The 18731-nt window shown below is 45.9% G+C and overlaps 1 protein-coding gene across 4 annotated transcripts in view; it reads left to right on the top strand.

Annotated features, from left to right (window-relative positions):
- RAB6B (RAB6B, member RAS oncogene family) overlaps nt 1-18731 on the top strand; it is a 166470-nt gene that overhangs the window by 102300 nt on the left and 45439 nt on the right. For 2 of the 4 annotated variants that reach the window (XM_029615189.1, XM_029615187.1), the window contains exons 4-5: nt 9112-9229; nt 11171-11282. In XM_029615189.1, the coding sequence (XP_029471049.1) occupies nt 9112-9229; nt 11171-11282 (230 nt within the window). The remainder of the gene's footprint in view (nt 1-9111; nt 9230-11170; nt 11283-18731) is intronic. The other 2 variants (XM_029615190.1, XM_029615188.1) reach the window with 1 other exon arrangement.

Raw genomic sequence — 18731 nt, 5'->3', positions numbered from 1 at the left:
GGGGAAGAGGGTAGGGTAGGGTTTGTATGTGTGTGTGAGAGAGAAGGGATTGGTGCTGGTATGTGTGCGCCAGATAGAGAGGTTAGAGAGGAGATGTAAGGGGAAGTAGGACCAGAGTCCTCCTCCCCCTCCCCTACCCACTGCAATTCAGGTTCTCATGCCCTTGATCTCAGATTCTGTGCCCCAGATCCAGGAACCCACCCCCCAACATGTCCTACTCCCTTTCCCCATCTGAGAATTTCCATCCCCTCCCTCTTTTCCTCCCATCTCAGATTCCTGATTTCCCCCTTTCCTATATCCCATCCCCAATCATTTCTACCTTTTCTCCCCCCATCCCCAGTCCTCTCTCCTTCTCATACTCCTCCCTCTCCCCAGTTCTCTCTCCTTCTCATACTCCTCCCTCTCCCCAGTCCTCTCTCCTCATACTCCTCCCTCTCCCCAGTCCTTTCACCTTCTCATACTCCTCCCTCTCCCCAGTCCTCTCTCCTTCTCATACTCCTCCCTCTCCCCAGTCCTCTCTCCTCATACTCCTCCCTCTCCCCAGTCCTTTCACCTTCTCATACTCCTCCCTCTCCCCAGTCCTCTCTCCTCATACTCCTCCCTCTCCCCAGTCCTTTCACCTTCTCATACTCCTCCCTCTCCCCAGTCCTCTCTCCTTCTCATACTCCTCCCTCTCCCCAGTCCTCTCTCCTTCTCATACTCCTCCCTCTCCCCAGTCCTCTCTCCTTTTCATACTCCTCCCTCTCCCCAGTCCTCTCTCCTTCTCATACTCCTCCCTCTCCCCAGTCCTCTCTCCTTCTCATACTCCTCCCTCTCCCCAGTCCTCTCTCCTTCTCATACTCCTCCCTCTCCCAGTCCTCTCTCCTTTTCATACTCCTCCCTCTCCCCAGTCCTCTCTCCTTCTCATACTCCTCCCTCTCCCCAGTCCTTTCACCTTCTCATACTCCTCCCTCTCCCCAGTCCTCTCTCCTTCTCATACTCCTCCCTCTCCCCAGTCCTCTCTCCTTCTCATACTCCTCCCTCTCCCCAGTCCTCTCTCCTTTTCATACTCCTCCCTCTCCCCAGTCCTCTCTCCTTCTCATACTCCTCCCTCTCCCAGTCCTCTCTCCTTCTCATACTCTTCCCTCTCCCCAGTCCTCTCTCCTTCTCATACTCCTCTCTCTCCCAGTCCTCTCTCTCCTTCTCATACTCCTCCCTCTCCCCAGTCCTCTTCCTTCTCATACTCTCCCTCTCCCCAGTCCTCTTCCTTCTCATACTCCTCCCTCTCCCCAGTCCTCTCTCTTCTCATACTCCTCTCCTCTCCCCAGTCCTCTCTCCTTCATCATATCTCCTCCCTCTCCCCAGTCCTCTCTCCTTCTCATACTCCTCCCTCTCCCCAGCCTCTCTCCTTTCTCATACTCCTCCCTCTCCCCAGTCCTCTCGTCACCTTCTCATACTCCTCCCTCTCCCCAGTCCTCTCTCCTTCTCATACTCTCCCTCTCCCCCGTCCTCTCTCCTTCTCAATACTCCTCCCTCTCTCCCCAGTCCTCTCTCCTTTTCATACTCCTCCCTCTCCCCAGTCCTCTCTCCTTTTCATACTCCTCCCTCTCCCCAGTCCTCTCTCCTTCTCATACTCTTCCCTCTCCCCAGTCCTCTCTCCTTCTCATACTCCTCTCTCTCCCCAGTCCTCTCTCCTTCTCATACTCCTCCCTCTCCCCAGTCCTCTTTCCTTCTCATACTCCTCCCTCTCCCAGTCCTCTTTCCTTCTCATACTCCTCCCTCTCCCCAGTCCTCTCTCCTTCTCATACTCCTCTCTCTCCCAGTCCTCTCTCCTTCTCATACTCCTCCCTCTCCCCAGTCCTCTCTCCTTCTCATACTCCTCCCTCTCCCCAGTCCTTTCACCTTCTCATACTCCTCCCTCTCCCCAGTCCTCTCTCCTTCTCATACTCCTCCCTCTCCCCCAGTCCTCTCTCCTTCTCATACTCCTCCCTCTCCCCAGTTCTCTCTCCTTCTCATACTCCTCCCTCTCCCCAGTCCTCTCTCCTCATACTCCTCCCTCTCCCCAGTCCTTTCACCTTCTCATACTCCTCCCTCTCCCCAGTCCTCTCTCCTTCTCATACTCCTCCCTCTCCCCAGTCCTCTCTCCTTCTCATACTCCTCCCTCTCCCCAGTCCTCTCTCCTTTTCATACTCCTCCCTCTCCCCAGTCCCTCTCTCCTTCTCATACTCCTCCTTCTCCCCAGTCCTCTCTCCTTTTCATACTCCTCCCTCTCCCCAGTCCTCTCTCCTTCTCATACTCTTCCCTCTCCCCAGTCCTCTCTCCTTCTCATATTCCTCCCTCTCCCCAGTCCTCTCTCCTTCTCATACTCCTCCCTCTCCCCAGTCCTCTCTCCTTCTCATATTCCTCCCTCTCCCCAGTCCTCTCTCCTTCTCATACTCCTCCCTCTCCCCAGTCCTCTCTCCTTCTCATACTCCTCCCTCTCCCCAGTCCTCTCTCCTTCTCATACTCCTCCCTCTCCCCAGTCCTCTCTCCTTCTCCTCACCCCATTCCTAGTCTTCCTCCTTTCTTCTCCCCATACCCGGTTCTCTCACCTTTTCCTTCTCCTTTGCCCATCCCTGTGATCTCATCCCTGTACTGATACTTAAGATCCCTTTTCCTCACCCAATAAAAAAAATAAATTATACAGACATGAGCAAGACTGGAAAATTACTTCATTTTTATAATATGAAAGATGGCGCTTCAGGTTTTGCCACAGAGTCTTTTTCCTGAATTGCTGCAGCAAACTGTGGGACTCTGCCTTACACCTCCTGCTCACTGTTGTTTGACCTTACCCGGGGGTGGGGGTGGAAGCAACAGCAGCAAGAGTGCCTAGGGGTGGCAAACTCCTAAATCCGTCTCGGGCTGTAAGGCCTGCTCCCCCATCCCTTCCGAGTCCTACCACAGAGTAGTGTGCAGCCACAATGCACATGAACACACAGCACCTCTCCCTCAGTCCTGATGCAAGAGCTGTCTTCAGCGATTCACCTTTCCCAAAAGTACAGACCGAGTCGCTCACACATTATGCATTTTGTCCTGGATTTTTGTCACGTCGCTCCACCACTGAACTCCATGCTTTTCCACATTTAAGCCCTGATGTACTCAAGGGTTTTTCCCATTTTATATGTATGGGAAGAGTGCTTAGCACATAGGATACTTAATCATCATTGTACAATCCCTTGATTAACAGCCATCTGAGCGCCCAGATGGCTGTTTTAGCTTTTTCTCCTCTCTGTTTTTTTTAAATGTCAATACGCCCTATTTTAGAAGCAGTACTGAGCAGAACTCCCACTGCAGAATAATAACTTCTAACTAGACTGCTAACCACTACAATGCCTGTCAGTGGAGGTGGTGGAGGCCAGCATTGGAATGGCCTTCAAACATTTTCAGGTCGATTTTACAACGCGCGTGCCCATACTCTCGCATAATGGCGCAGTTAATAGTGCGCGCAGTTGTGCAAATTTGTTTTAAAATGCACCAACCGTGCATAAGTATGCTCCTAATTTTAAGAGGTTACTCTAGCATAACTAGTGCTAGTCAGTAGGACTTTGCTGGCTTTTACGCACGTATGGAGGTGGATTTTAAAACATGCTCGTGTGAGGGACAACCCAGCTTTTCTAATTTGTCTACCCGTTTACCCAGTAAATATCGAGGTCTTCCAGAACTCTCTGGTTCTTCAGCCTGCACTCTCCCCAGTTAGGGTGACCAACTGCCCAGTTTTCGACCAGACAGCCCGGTTTTGCAGCCTGTTTATTAACTTATTTATTTAAAATTATTTATATACCGTGTAACAATAAAATATTGATCAAAATGGTGTACAATGTTCATAAGCAAACCAAAAAATGAAGAAAAAATAGAAAAAATACAATCATGAATTATAATACAAAATTAAAAGTCATAAAACAAAAGTTTTAAAATAATATCTAACTTTAAACTTTACAAACGAGATAGAAAAGAAGATCAGTTCCGCATGACTTTGGAGTACAAAATGAAAAATGATGGATGTGTTAAGGTTACAATAAATCTGTATCTGGGATGGCAAATGCTTTTGAGAAAAGATAGGTTTTTAATGATTTCTTGAATTCTTTTGGGTTTGAAATTTGACGAAGCGGTGTAGGTAATGAGTTCCATATTTGTGGGTCAGCTACTGAGAATGCTCTGTTTCTTGTAATATTTAAACGTGCTAGGCTTACTGATGGAATATCTAATAAGATTTTGTTCAGAGGTCTTAAATGTCTGGTTGGTTTGTAAATTTGAAGAATAGTGCAAAGCCAGATTGAGGATGGATTATATAATAGTGAATGTACAATGGTCAGGATTTTATACTGTATTTGAAATTTAATAGGCAGCCAATGTAAAGTGTATAATGTGGGAGAAATGTGGTTTCTGACAGGTGAGCCAGTTAGGATACGGGCAGCTGAGTTTTGTATCAGTTGTAACGGCTTGATTGCTGAGTCCGGTAGTCCCAGGTAGAGACCATTACAATAGTCAAGTCCTGAAAAGATTAAAGATTGAAGGACAGAGCGGAAATCCCAACAGAATAGAAGTGGACATAGGCGTCTTAAGAGATGTAATTTGTAAAAAGAATTTCTAACTGTTAAGGAAATGTGCTGAGACAATGACAAGTCGAAATTTAGTAAAACTCCTAAATTACGGACTTTTGTAAGGATCAGTATAGAAATACCGTTTAACAGTAAATGTGAGGGGGGGCCGTTGGACAGGTCAGTAATTGAGCCGAGGAATAGAATTTCCGGTTTTTTTGGGATTTAATTTTAAGCGGCTATGAGATAGCCACTTACCTATAATATTTACACATAAGGCTACAATGGATAGAGTTTCTGAGCAAGAGTTTTTATAAGGAACGAAAAATTATATATCAGCATATATTTTGAATTGGACATCCAAAGCTGAAAGAATGTGACATAATGAAACTAGGTAAATGTTAAAGAGAATAGATGATAATGAAGATCCCTGGGGACACCATAATGAATTGTGTATGGGGCTGAGGAATGTTGAACCAATATTGATCTGATAAGTTCGGTTCAGTAGGTAACTTTTAAACCAATTGAGTACTGTTGAGTTTAGACCTATTGATTGAATACTGGATATAAGTATTAGAAGGGTAACCGGACACTGTAAAACCCGGTCAGGCAAGGCCAGAGGCCAATCAGTGGTGGCAGCCTGGCAGCGCTCCAATTGCCTATCTGTTATCTGGGCTCGGTTGACTCTCCTCTTCCTCTGCCTCTCCCACAGCTGTGCCACACTTGTTGCTGCTTCACGCTGACCTCCTGGGAGTCGCAGAGGAAGAGAAGAGCCCCAAAGACAGGCAGGAAGAATCTGCCTAGAAAAAAAATCTATGCTCGATTTAAAAGGGGAAAAGGGGGGGAGGGGCAGCTGCAGCCAGCCTCCTGCACCCCCCTCCCCTCCCAAGTGTCGTTGGCAATCCCACCCCCAGTTGACCCAGACCCTTCACCCTGTTCTGTAATCCTTAAAACTCGAAATCTACAGACTTGTTTCTCATCTGGAACAGCAGTAAAGTTATGCGGGTAACAGGCCGATGTGCGCCGCAGTCTCCGGTTTTAAAATACGGAATTATATGCCTAACTGTTGGCCCCACTCTGGAACACCCATGCTTTGCCCCTTTTCCGTCCTCTTATTTTTTGACTTGCACACTGGTATTTCTCCTAGGACAAGCAGGATTGCAGTCCTCACACATGAGTGACGTCATCAGATGGAGCCCAGCATGGAACTTTGATCTCAGAGATTCTAGAGCTGTCAAACATGCCCTACTGAGCATGTGCAGCTGTAGTCATCACCCTGCCCCCTAGGCAGAGTTTCTCAGCTCTCTTTTTTTTTTCCACGGAGCCTTGTGGGCGCGGAATCTGTTTACTCATGGTATTCAGCTTTGTTCTTTTCTCACAGTTCTTGTAAGCGATTTTTTTCTAGAGCTGCAGTTTTCTTTCCTTTCCCTGTAGTTTTCTTTCTTCTCTTTTTCCTCTTCATTCCAGCTGTCTGCTGGCCCCATGGGGAGCTCCCCTGTGCAGCCTGGCAGAGTCTGTTACTTAAGAAAAAAAAAAGAAAGAACTTTTGCAGTTTTGTATATGTCCTCTCCTTGCTCTGTCTGGATTTTCCCTGGTGCTGATAGGACTGACTTCTGCAGCCCATCGGTGATCCGTGTAGGCCACTGAGCGGGGGACTCGCATGAGTTCTGCCCGGGCTGGAGTTGCATGTCATTTCACCGATCGGCATTTATGGATTTGGACAGTGGAGGGATCGAGGACCATGTTGTTCCTGTGGGGGAGAGGTCATCATCCCTATAATCCAAGGAACTAGTCTTAATGGCTGGGAGCCCTGGATGATGTAGTCTCCCCTCCTGCTTGCCATTCTTGGCAGTGTAGTCTCTTTGGGAGAGAGAGTAAGCAGGAGCCTGGACTAGTAACTTGCTGCCACACCTCTGTGCCATGCTCAGTAACAGTTAACCATGCACATCTGTGACCAGCACACCATTCGTTCAAAACGTCGATGTCAGGACCGCATCGGAGACCAGGATTGCCATGGAGCACCATGGTCACCCTTGACGTCATTGAGATGCCAGCATGCCCTCAATGTCATTGTGGTACATGACCGTCCTTGATATCGTAAGTGCTCGATGCACCGGAGTCATCGACGCCTTGGACCTCGAGATGATGGAACACACCAACCTCTAGCGTTGGGGACCAGGTCTACCATCGAGCGCCATGGTCACCCTTGATGCTATCGAGGTTCAGGGATGCTCTCGATGCCATCGAGTTGCGTGACCACCTACGATGCCATAGGGGGCCTTCTGTGTCATCGGCATCGTTGGAAGTGGAGTTTTGCTGCACCGGCTTGGGCATCGAGGTGGCAGAGTAGCAGCACAAATAGACATCCTCGATACCATCGATGCCTCGATGCCGTGGCACCCTTGATGCCAGGGTGATCAGTGTCATAGTGGCATTGGTGCCTTTGATGCCTCTGTGCACACGGTACAATCAATGCCGCTGTGCCCTTGATACCCCCGGTACTCTTAACGCCTGCAGGGCGCTCGTCATCTGTGGTGCAATCAGTGCCATTGACACCCTCAGTCCCATGAAAGTGCAGTGCGTGGCCACCTTCGAAGCTGTCGAGGTTGAAGCGATGGCAGCTGTCAAGGTGCGTAACCTCGATCTGCGCAGCCCACTAGGTCGTTGATGCTGTCAAGGTGCGTAGCCTCAATGCTGCAGCAGCCCACTAGGTCGTTGCGATGCGTGAGCTCAATGCCAGGGCAGAATGTGGCCTCAGTGCCATCGCGATGTGTGCTGCCCCGATGCCTTTCATTACCGCCTCGGCTATTCGAGCACCACTGACCGGGCATTGGGTTTGCCATTGAGCATCCCTGAGGCAATCAACCACCAGGGCTTTTTGAGGGCCCCCATGCAACCCTGCAGCTCTCAGGTGACAGGGGTTTTTGGCCTTGAATGTATTGAGCACAGGGGTCACCATCTGCTTGAGGCATCCTAGTACGCTGGGATATCTGAGCATAGTAGTCCTGTGCCATCGAGGCTCCTTTGCTGGTGTCCTCTACGAGGCACTGAGGAGCTGTGCTGTCTTCATGGCCTACCGATGATCTCAGCATTGGTCGCCTCGCCGGGATGCATTCACTATGGATGCTAGCGAGGCTCTTGTCAGCCTTAGTACTTGCGAGGCCATCAAGCTTGCAGCATCGACGCCCTTGGGCGAATAAGTGAGCCAAGGGGAGAAGTTGATGATGCTGGCAGTCATCGGTTTCTTTAGGCCACTGGGCGCAGTCAGCTAGATCTGCTGCTTCGGCACACAGTGTCTGTCCCAGGTCCTGCCTTGGCTTGCTGCTTGTTCTCCAAGCATTGCTTGGGGGGTTTCTGCCCATTATGCCTACCATTCTTCTGCAAAAACATTCGGTTCTTTGGATATCAGTGGACCACAGTTTCTTCTGGTGGGTTCTTGGGCCCCAGTTGTATTTCAGTTGTCTGAACACCAAAGGAAACTGTGCGGTCTTTGTCCAAGAGTCTTTCTCTTGTCTGCATCTCTGGGTTCTTCCTAAAACCAGGAAGTTCTGTGTTGTCAGGGTTTACTTCAGGAACTCTTCTTGTACCTTTTTCCGTGATGCAGAGTTTGCTTCTGCTTGTTCTTGCATCACTCCTCTGCCTTAGGCACCCCTGCTGTGCATGAGGGTTTGTCTCTCAGTCTCTCTATTTTCTTTGTAGAACCCAACTCTTCTCCAGCCTGGACCCCTGGTGGATCGGCTGCCTCTCGGGCAAAGGAGGGAGGTAGTGCTTCAGCACTGTGTGGTTCCACACTTTGTCCTGCTCGGACAGCTTATAGCTAGGGATTTACCCATCTGTGAGGACTACCATCCTGTTTGTCCTAAGAGAAAGCAGAGTTGCTTATCTGTAACAGGTGTTCTCCAAGGACAGCAGGATGTTAGTTCTCACGAAACCCACCCGCCTCCCCTGGGATTTGGTTTCTCCATGTATTAGCTATATCATGGACTGAGGGACTCTGCCTCGGGGGCAGTGTGATCACTACAGCTGCACATGCTCAGTAGGGCATGTTTGAGAGTCATCCATGTGTGAGAATTAACATCCCACTGCCCTAGGAGAACACCTGTTACAGGTAAGCAACTCTGTTGTATGTGCATTATTTGCAGCTTTATAAAATCCGTGTTGCTCGCACATGGCCCACATATGCGCGTATGTGGGCATTTTTGCATAAGCAGCGCTTTTACAATCTGCCTCTTTGGGGGCAGATATAAAGGGCAATGGTAGGAGCAGGGTTGAGTGGCTGGATAAAAGATATGAGGGTGGGGGGAGTTGGTGTTTGGTTTAAGTATGAACATTTATAGGCTCATCTACCCAAAGTATTAGAGAACCAGAGAGGAAGACAACTGGGCAGACTGGTTGGACCAGTTGATCCTTATCTGCCATCATCTACTATATTATGATCAGGGACCTTAATTTTTCAGTTATTTTATTTTTCCTGGGAATTTATCAGCACTTTTTCTCTCAGACCCCTCTCTTCTTTTCTTCTGGTGTTTGACTTTTGTCTCTCTCGCACCTTTTGTGCCCGGGACAGGTGCGATTACAGCTTTGGGACACAGCCGGCCAGGAAAGGTTCCGCAGTCTGATTCCCAGCTACATTCGGGACTCCACTGTGGCCGTGGTGGTCTACGACATCACAAGTGAGTGCCGCGCACAAGAGAATTGTACATCCCTAAATCTTTGGTTCTGCTGTGATCATTACAGGAGAATTGTAAATCCCTAAATCTTTGGTTCTGCTGTGATGCGCCTTCCCTCTGATGTCACAAGGAGACAGTCTTCTAAGAATATGTTTGCTTAATTTTTATTTATATTCTGCTTTTCGGCACTTCAGAGCAGATTATATTCAGGTACTGTGGGTATTTCCCTGTCCCTAGATGGCTTTCAATTTCACAGACTGATACAGAAAAGTAGATCCACCAGATAGCTGGATAATTACTGATTTATGCAGCTATCTGGCAGCTGCTTCCCACTGCCAGATAGATGGATAAATCTGTATTTATTCATCTAAGTAGCAGTGGCGGTAGCCTTTCAAGATGTCGCCTCCTTTCCCCGCACACATTCTAAGCTTAAGGTGCATATTTTAACTCCCGATGCGTTAACATAGCATTAGCTTTACTGCATCGGGAGTTAAAAAAAATAACCAGCGCACGTTTTCTTACATCAGCCTGTCAGTTTGTACCTGAGGCAGTGGAGGGTGAAGTAAATTGCCCACGGTCACGAGGCGAGGTGGTGGGATTTGAACCCTGGTTTGCAGGCCACTACTCTTCACGACTAGGCTGCTGCTGCTCCTGGTTCTTTATTAGTTGGGTCTTCTCTGTTATGGCTAATCTTTTACAGAAAGAAAGGCAAGATAGTAAAGGCAGAGAGTTCTGTTTGTATTTCCATGTTATATAGAGACATCACAAATTTACACATCTCATTATTCTGAGTTTCCATCCATGGTAACAAGTTAGTAGATCAGCTACGCTCATATCCAGTGACATCACTTTCTTAATCTCATATTGCTTGGTAATTGGTATCTTCTCTGTTGTTCAGTCTGTGCTCCCATCTAACAGAAGCAAGTTTGCATACAGGTTGATATTCAGCTGTAGCTAACTTATCCAAATAACTTAAACAAAATATTCAGCAATGCAGCTGCACCACTGAATATACCCAGACAAAGTTAGCTGACATGATCAGACTTAACCAGATAATGCTGAATATCAGCGTTATCCAGAAAGGTCAGATCCGCCTGAAACACCCCCAATTTTGTAGCTAAATTTTTATCCGGATAAAACCTTGGCTGCAGGAATTGGTGGTGAATGTGGCTGGAATTTAAAATATCACTGTTTGTCAAGCTAAATCTCAAGCTATTTGAACATGAATCTTGTAACTTTCCCAGAGTGTGAAATAATGACCCTATTCATAGCTGAATTAGTATTGCTTGCCCATCTTTGCATGTCCTTCCTCCTCCCTAATGCCTCTTTCACTAGTTCATAATTAGAGAAATCTGTGTTTTCAATTCTGTGTCTTCTCTTTTACCAGCAAGGTCCATCATGCTGTTAGTTCATGATTTTGCAAAATATCGTAGTTTTCCCTCTGATTAGAAGAAACCTGCAACTGAGTCATCCTATACCAGGCTCGGTGGCCTAAGGAGTCACATAACCCAGTCAGCATGTTACTGCAGGGGAGCCCATATACCTTGCAGTTCATGTTTGAGGCTGTCTCTGGTTGTGTCTTTACGAGGATGCTTTCTGCAGATTGATAGAGCTTTTCTGTTTTCTTACAAGAGCCATCCAATGTTATGCTCCATTCTTTAGAGCTAGTCTCTATATTACTGCATGTGTAGGGATCAAATCCCTTGGAGTTCATCTGGGTAATGCCATATCTGCAAGATCATTTCCCTCTGAACCTATGTATGTAATGCTGAATTTGCAGGGATCGTATCCTCCAGAGCTTATTGCTGTGTTGTTGTCCCATAGTGCCGCCTCCTGCTGTTAAAACAGATGATGACGATTGTTCACTGTAGATATAAACTGAGTAGTTTAAGATTTTCATTGTTACCATGATCATCCTGCATCTACATCATTCTCCCTCTTTAGATCTCAACTCCTTCCAGCAGACATCCAAATGGATTGATGATGTCAGAACAGAAAGAGGAAGTGATGTGATCATTATGTTAGTGGGAAACAAAACAGACCTCGCAGACAAAAGGTAGGTGAGGACATCAAAGCCAGCAAGGGTACACATTTCCATAAAATCTTCCAATTATGTGACGTCCTTAGGCGAACAATTAGCTATTTGACATCACAATGTTTTCTTGTGCTCTAGAGCTCCCATCAGTAACCATTATCCAAGGTAAACACCTGACCTGCTGTATAGTAATGTTATGGTAATGTTGTACTTACTGATAAAGGGAATCAAAACAATGGAAGTGCAGTGAATTTGAATTATATCAGTCTGCTTGACATAAAAAGGTCACTATGGTTTTAATATTTCCTATAAGTATGTAGTATAGCACTACAGATCCTCAAAAGAATAAGATCACTATGCTTTTCATAGTAACTGCTTTATATGAACAAGGTATTTGCGGCAAACAAGTCCATGCCACCTGGACAATAACCTTAACGTTTCAGAGAAGTAACTTTTATTTAAGTGTATAGTACTCTAGCTTAGGGACTCCTGCAGACAGCGTTATAACCTGGCTGAATGTTCAACTGGGCTAGACTGATAAGATAACATGATTGATAATGCATAAGATTGCATTCATCATATCCGTGGTGAGCAAGGATCCCCCACTCTCCTGTTCAGCAGAATGAAAATTCTCATTGTTAGTAAGATTAACATTTAACTTAATGAAGAACAGAGCCTTGTGACATTGAGAGAGAGAGAGAGGATACCGAGGGGAGAGGGGCAGGATACTAGCAGCTCTTTCCCAGAATGGGACAGAGCGCCTCTGATATCAGAGGTCCAGAGATGGCACTTCACAATTGGAATTAGGGTGATAAAGGATGAGATTAGGGTCTTAGAAGGAGAAGGACCAGGCCACACAGAGAACGTTTTTCTTAAATTTTCTTTTTATTAACATTTAACACAAGAATAACTTGTTATCAGAAAACAAAAGAAACATTTAGAAAATAGCTACAAAGAAAATTTCATTCCAAAATGTAAATCCCTGTATTTTTAGGCAAAGCTAAAAGAGATCCAAGAAAAGCACAGAGCATGGAGTAAAGGAAATAGAGAAAATGAAGTTTACCAAAGAGGGGAAACATCAGTATATCCTATAATGATAGCCATTTGCCCTTATTTATAGCACCATCGGGATTTTTTTTAGAATCCAAATAAAATCAAAGCTGCAATGGCTACAAATAAAGCATATCTCAGGATACATTTACATGGATAACGATCAACAAACTGCGCACCAAGGGCCAAAGCCTCTTGGCATATTGAAAGACATTTTTTTCCTACGATCCTGTGAGGTTCTAGAAATGTCTGGAATAATCCACACTTTGACTATAATCCAAGACTTGTCTGTTATGAAAAAACCAGTCTCATAAATGGTGTCCCTCTCTCTCTCCTGAGGAAGCACAAATGTAACCCAAAATGTCCCTCTGTTCACAATGTCTTCTTCCCCTGACCTTTCCAAGATACAAGTCAAAGCAAAGCTATCCACCGAGACATGTCCAGCCTTAGCAAAAGCTCTCTGAGATGTTCCCTGTTTCCTGGCAGGGAGAAAATAAGCTTTTCGCTTCTTCTGGCACGCTTGACACCTCCGAAATATATTTCTTAATCTGTTCCAAGGGTAGAGTGACATAAATATTAGAGAAATTCAGTGTATGGACTTTCAGGTATCTGGCAGAGTTTCTTGCCTGCACCAGTCCCATTTGAGTACAATATACTTGAGTAAATCCACCATGCACTTCCTCTCCATGTGAAGGGGAAAAAATTCACAGGTAACAACTGGAGGAAGGAAGCCAGCACTGTTACCTGGATGCTGTGTGAATGCACGCCTGGCTCTCCTTGAGAGAGAGAGTGTATGTGTGTGTGTGTTTCTATTTGTATATGTAAAAAACCACATCCACTTAAAGCTGGTAGTATGGAGTTGCTGCTGGAGCCTCCTGCCCAGACACAAACATGTCATTTAATTCCTTTCTCTCTTTTGTTTTTAAATTTCACTCAGTAGTGAGGCAGCTGTCTCAGACTTTGCAGCTCACTTAGTATTTTGTACAGTTTTGTTTCCTTTGTTTGAGGCTGTTGCACTTTTTGTGCAGATTCTTGTCTTAGGTTTTCTACTCTTTTTGTTTCCTTTCATGCTTGATCCTGTTTTATTTTTTAAATGACTTTTCCTAGCATGTAGACAGATGGACTCAGGACCAGTGGGTTATGCACCTCTACCAGCAGATGGAGACGGAGCAAACTGACGTCACAGTATTTATACTCCTGCAGTGACATCGGCCTGCCAGTGTTATCACTTCTCGGCCTTTTGGCTAAGATCACGTGTAGCCTGCCAGTATTCTCCATCTCCAGCAGATGGTGGATGTGCATCTCCCTACTGGGGATTGCTTCAGATTTTAGAAGGAGAATTTAAAAAGGAGAATTGATCGCCCCGCTCTCCTACGGTGATACCAAATGGTCCCTCCCCCAGTTGAGAATTCCTGAGATGATTTTCGTGGTCCCTCAGATGTGTGCCTTGGTCCAATAGATGGTTTTTCAGCCGGCATGGACTTAGCTGATTGTAAACATAAAGGCAGCAGGTGCGACAGTGTATGCCCTCTCCCCCCGCAGCCGGAGACCATCTCTGTATTCAGCCGAGAAGGGCAGAGCTCAGGTAAATTAAAAAAAAAAAAGAGATACCTTACAGAGACAGTGAAGGAGGGTTGTTCAGGGATTCCCCCTTACCCAGTCTCCGAGCTCAGTGCACCATTCCAATGTTCATCCAGCCCTGAGAAGGTTCAGGGACAGGGGGGGCACCCTGGTGGGTTGAGCAGCCTCTTGTGGCTAGGCCCCGCTCCGAGCCTTTCACCTGCACACAGCATGGTAGACTGTGACAGTGTTTTTGTGTGCTTTTGCCTGCACGTTCGACTGCTTTCTATCAGACGTCCGTTCAGCCGATGTGTCCCGGTGTGTGTCTAGGTTATGCGTCCAGGTTTTGCATGCTTAGTTGAGAGTCTGATTGGGCGCCTAGGTTAAGCAGCATTCAGCTTGGATGCGCAATTATCCTTGGTGCACAATTGGACATAGGTTTGCATGTGCTTAAGTTGACGCCTAGTCCTCTTGGATGTCTAGCTCTTGGATGCATTTAAAAAAAAAAAAAGTATATATATGTGTGTGTGTGTATAGCTATAGAAATCCCTAAGGAAAAAGCACTACTTGAAAAAATTACATTTACAGAAACAAAAAATATAATTTTATTGAACACTTCAAAATACAAAACTAAAGAACTAGAATATAGGTATTTCTAATGCTAATCTATATTGTATAAAGAAAAGATTAAAAACATACAATTAAACTCTTAAAGCATGTTAGAAACAATTGAAAATAATCCCGCATGAAACAAACACATATACCACACTCATACGTAGCAAAGGTAGAAAAATTTTGTATCAACAGATCATTTAACATAGTGTGAAATTAATCACACTTGATTACATCACAAAGACAGTTTCCAAACAACATCATTGCACTTAAACATGAAGAGCTCTGACAAGGATCCTCGTTTTATCTAATGGCTTCTTCAGGGGGAATTGAAACATGGAATACCATAAATCTGTAATCATATACAGAAAACATGGATACAAATAGAAAAGAAAACATGCATATTCAAAAACAATTGCAGATATTTTAATAAAAGTTAAATAATCCAAAAAATTACCTGTAAGATTTGAAGAAACACTATCTGTCTTGAAAAATTAGATTCATATGATCATATGATCAGTGAAAATATGAAAAATAGCAATCTGCCTATAATTAGAAAACCCAATATATAACAGAAGAAAGAAATAATGAAAAATAAATTCACTTCAGTGATGAATTACATGTGTGCTTATTGCAGAAAAGCCCTTTCTACCACATATAGCTTCACTTTGTATGCATGGAAATTCTTCTCTGCTTCTAAACAAACATAATCAGAAAAAGTTAATCAATGATGATAAAAGTCATGATTGAAATAAATATATTCTAAAATATTAAGTAGTAACCCTCATTTTTTTTTGTTACCTGAATTTCTGGGCATTGGCTACTGTGCTCAATATGGCATGAATTCAGCAGTTAATTTGTTCAGCTTGTCACTGTACATCCTGACGATCAAACAGATCGCTCTCACAATGCCATCAATCAAAGCTGATGCTCCAACGAATAAAGAGAAAAGTACAGGGTAAAAAAAACCCCAGGCAAAGAGTCACTTGCACAAAAGCTATGAACTACATAGTGTCTTACCTTGCCTTCCTCCCTGCCACTATCAGACTAACAGCCTACAAGTGTGCACTAGTATAGCACTACATCTACCCATTAAGATTGTCTGGTATCTTTCTAACCAGGCTTGGTAAAATCAGAGGAAGATAATTCTCCCTGAGCCTCTCAACAGTGCTGGTACAAGTTAGAGGGCACTGCAGGCTGAGACGCCAGAATATGACTGGCGGTGCACAAGGCAAGGTGCCTAGGCTTCTCTCTCGCTCTCTCGCTCTCTCTCTCTCAATAGAGAAAGAGGAAGCGCCGAAGAACACCTTGAGCTGCAGGTGTACCTGACAGGATTGCGTAGGGCACTGATGATGAGCCGTGTCCTGACTCTGGAAGATGGAGAAATTCCTCTGGGATTAGAACCGTATAGGACTGTGTTGTGGTTCTTTCATGGAGATGAATTGTCGGCCCTGATTTCCCAGACATCGAAGATACTGGGAGTTCCTGGAACTGATTCCATGTCTGAGTAAAGAAAAATCCCATTTTGGTTTCTTTGCATAAAGCCTCTTCCTGGTTTTGGAAGCCATTCAAGAATTGATTGATCATGAATGGGGCGCCCCGTACCCCCTGGATCCAGTGATGAGAGAGCGGCCTCATTTCCCGAAAGTGGATGCGCTTTTCTCTGCCGTCTCTAAACGGATGACTGTCTCTGTGGAGGGAGGAGCGGCCTTGAAGGATATGCATGCTAGGAGAATTGAGGCCATCCTTAGGTAAGCATTTGAAGCAGTGGCAATGACTTTGCAGATAGCTTCCTGTTGTTCCCTGGTGGCTCGCTCTTGTTTGCTTCTCTCACAGGAGGTTAATGACTTTGGTGACTTCCAGGACAATTATGGAACCCGCTGCTGCCTTCTTAGCAGATGCAGGCTGTGATTTGGTCCGCACCTCAGCCAGAGGAATGGCATCGGTAATTGCGGCCAGTCCCCAGCTATGGCCGAGGAATTGGTCGGCCGATGCAACCTCCAAGTCTAACCTTTACGAAATTGCCTTTTAAAGGCTTGCTCTTGTTTGGGAGCAAGTTGGAGTAGCTGGGCCAGTAAGTGGGTGAATCTCCGGTCCCTCGGTTGCCAGAGAATAAGAAGAAGTTGCCGCATCCTTTTGGTATGAGGAGTTATCTCAGAGGTGCAAGCGTTTTCGTCCCTACAGAGGAATGAACTTTTCAGAGGACTCGATGTTTTGGCAGGTCTCAGTCCTTTAGTCCCAGACAGTCCAGGTGGGGTGGGGGCTCAGGTAGTGCAACCTCCCGACCCACCCCTGGGAACAGGAGATAGGAGGATGCCTCTCTCTCTTTTATCAGCAGTGGGATCAAGGCTTCTCAGGCTCAGGGCTGTGGTTCCAGTACCCACATCTCAAGAAAATATGGATTGATATTCCATTTATTTCATTGTGCCCAAGAAGGAGGGCTCCTTTTGTCCCATCCTGGATTTCAGAGGTCAACTGTCATTTGCAGGTGACTCATTTTCACATGGAAACATTGCGTTCAGTGATAATGGTCGTGCAGTCGGGGGAATTTCTAACTTCCTTGGATCTGTTCGAGGCATACCTCCATATTCCTATCCGATTGGAACACCAACGTTTTCTACGTTTTGCGGTGTTGGGATGCCATTATCAGTTTTGGGTGCTGCCTTTTGGCTTAGCCACCACTCCCAGAACTTTTTCCAAGGTTATGGTGGTGGTGGCGGCAGAGCTAAGAAACCAAGTTGGATCTTTGTGAAGAACAGACCCCTGCTGCAACAGATTCCTGTGCGACGGAAGGTGAAGGGGGTCTACCAGGAGCCTTTGCAGATCTGCATACCATGGTCTTCTGGGCCAATCCGGTACCACGAGGAACACCATCCCCCTGTAGCCTTTGATCCTTCGAACTATTCTACCCAAGAGGGCCACAGGGGAAAGGCATACAGCAGCTTGTCTTCCAGCCAGACCTGCATGAGAACATTGATACCCAAGGACAGATCTCTCCTGCGACTGAAGAAACGAGGAACCTTCGCATTGCAAGAAGTCGCCAGCAGGTCTAGAAATGGAAGGCCCTAGCAATCCACTATCAGCTGGAATGCCTCATCCAACAATACCCATTCGCCTGGGTCTAGACTGTTCCTGCTGAGAAAGTCTGCACTTACATTGTCTTTTCCTGCAATGAGTGAAGCCAAAATCACTTGAATTTTCTTAAGTTGGTCTATTTTCTGAAATTCTTTCTGACTCTTGATTCATCAGTGCTGATTGATGTAAGCCACCATCAATGTGTTGTCCAACATTATTTGGACTGCTTAACCCTGCAGCCTGCCACTGAACTGCAAGCATGCCAACTGGCCCGCCCAGGCTTCCAGCCTATAGATGCATCAGAGAGACTCCTCTGTATTACAGTGCTCTTGCACCAGTAGTTCCTGACAATTAGCTCCCCAACCCTGGAGGCTCACATCTGTCATGAATACCAACCAGTCTGGCGATGTCAGGGAAACTCCCTTTCTCAGATGATTTGCTTGCAACCACCAGCAGAGGTGAGAGCAGACTTCCATCAGCAGGTGGAGCCAAATCGAATAGTCCTGAAACTGCAGGTCCCAACTAGACATCAGGAAGCGCTAAAGTGGACGCATATGCGCCCTTTGCCTATGGCACCACTTCTAGGGTTGCTGCCATCAACCCGAGTACCTGTAGATAAGAACATACTGTCAGGTGTATAGTGCTCACCAAGAGACACACCTGAGACATCAACTTTTGAATATGAGCTTATGGCAGAAAAAGGTTTGCCCTGTTTCGTGTCAAATTGCACACCTAGATACTCCGACAACTGAGATGGCTGAAGACTGCTTCTGGTTAGGTTCACCACCCAACCGAGCTCCTGTAATAGGAAGATCACCTTGCAGATCACCAAACTGCTCTCTTCCAGAGATTTGGCTCGAATCAAGCAGTCATCTAAATATGGGTATATTAACGCTCTCTTGTTGAAGTGTGCATATTCTTCTGTGGTGATTGCCACCTTGCTGCGAGCATGAACATTCTCCACTTCCTTAGCCTATATGCAGGTTTGGTGAATGTTTGAGGCTTGGTGTGAAGATCGAGGAATTCTTCCTCGTTCAGTTAAGATCACACTCATTTTGGGATTTCAGCAAGGAATGGGTTAAAGGATTTAATTCCTTGAAGGTACAGGTAGTGGCTCTTGCCTGTTTCAGGTGAATGGTGAATCCTTAACTCATCCTGATTTGGCCTGTTTCT

This window comes from Rhinatrema bivittatum, chromosome 9, assembly GCF_901001135.1.
Source record: "Rhinatrema bivittatum chromosome 9, aRhiBiv1.1, whole genome shotgun sequence".
NCBI lineage: Eukaryota > Metazoa > Chordata > Amphibia > Gymnophiona > Rhinatrematidae > Rhinatrema > Rhinatrema bivittatum.
This window is presented reverse-complemented; position numbering and strand designations above follow the sequence as displayed.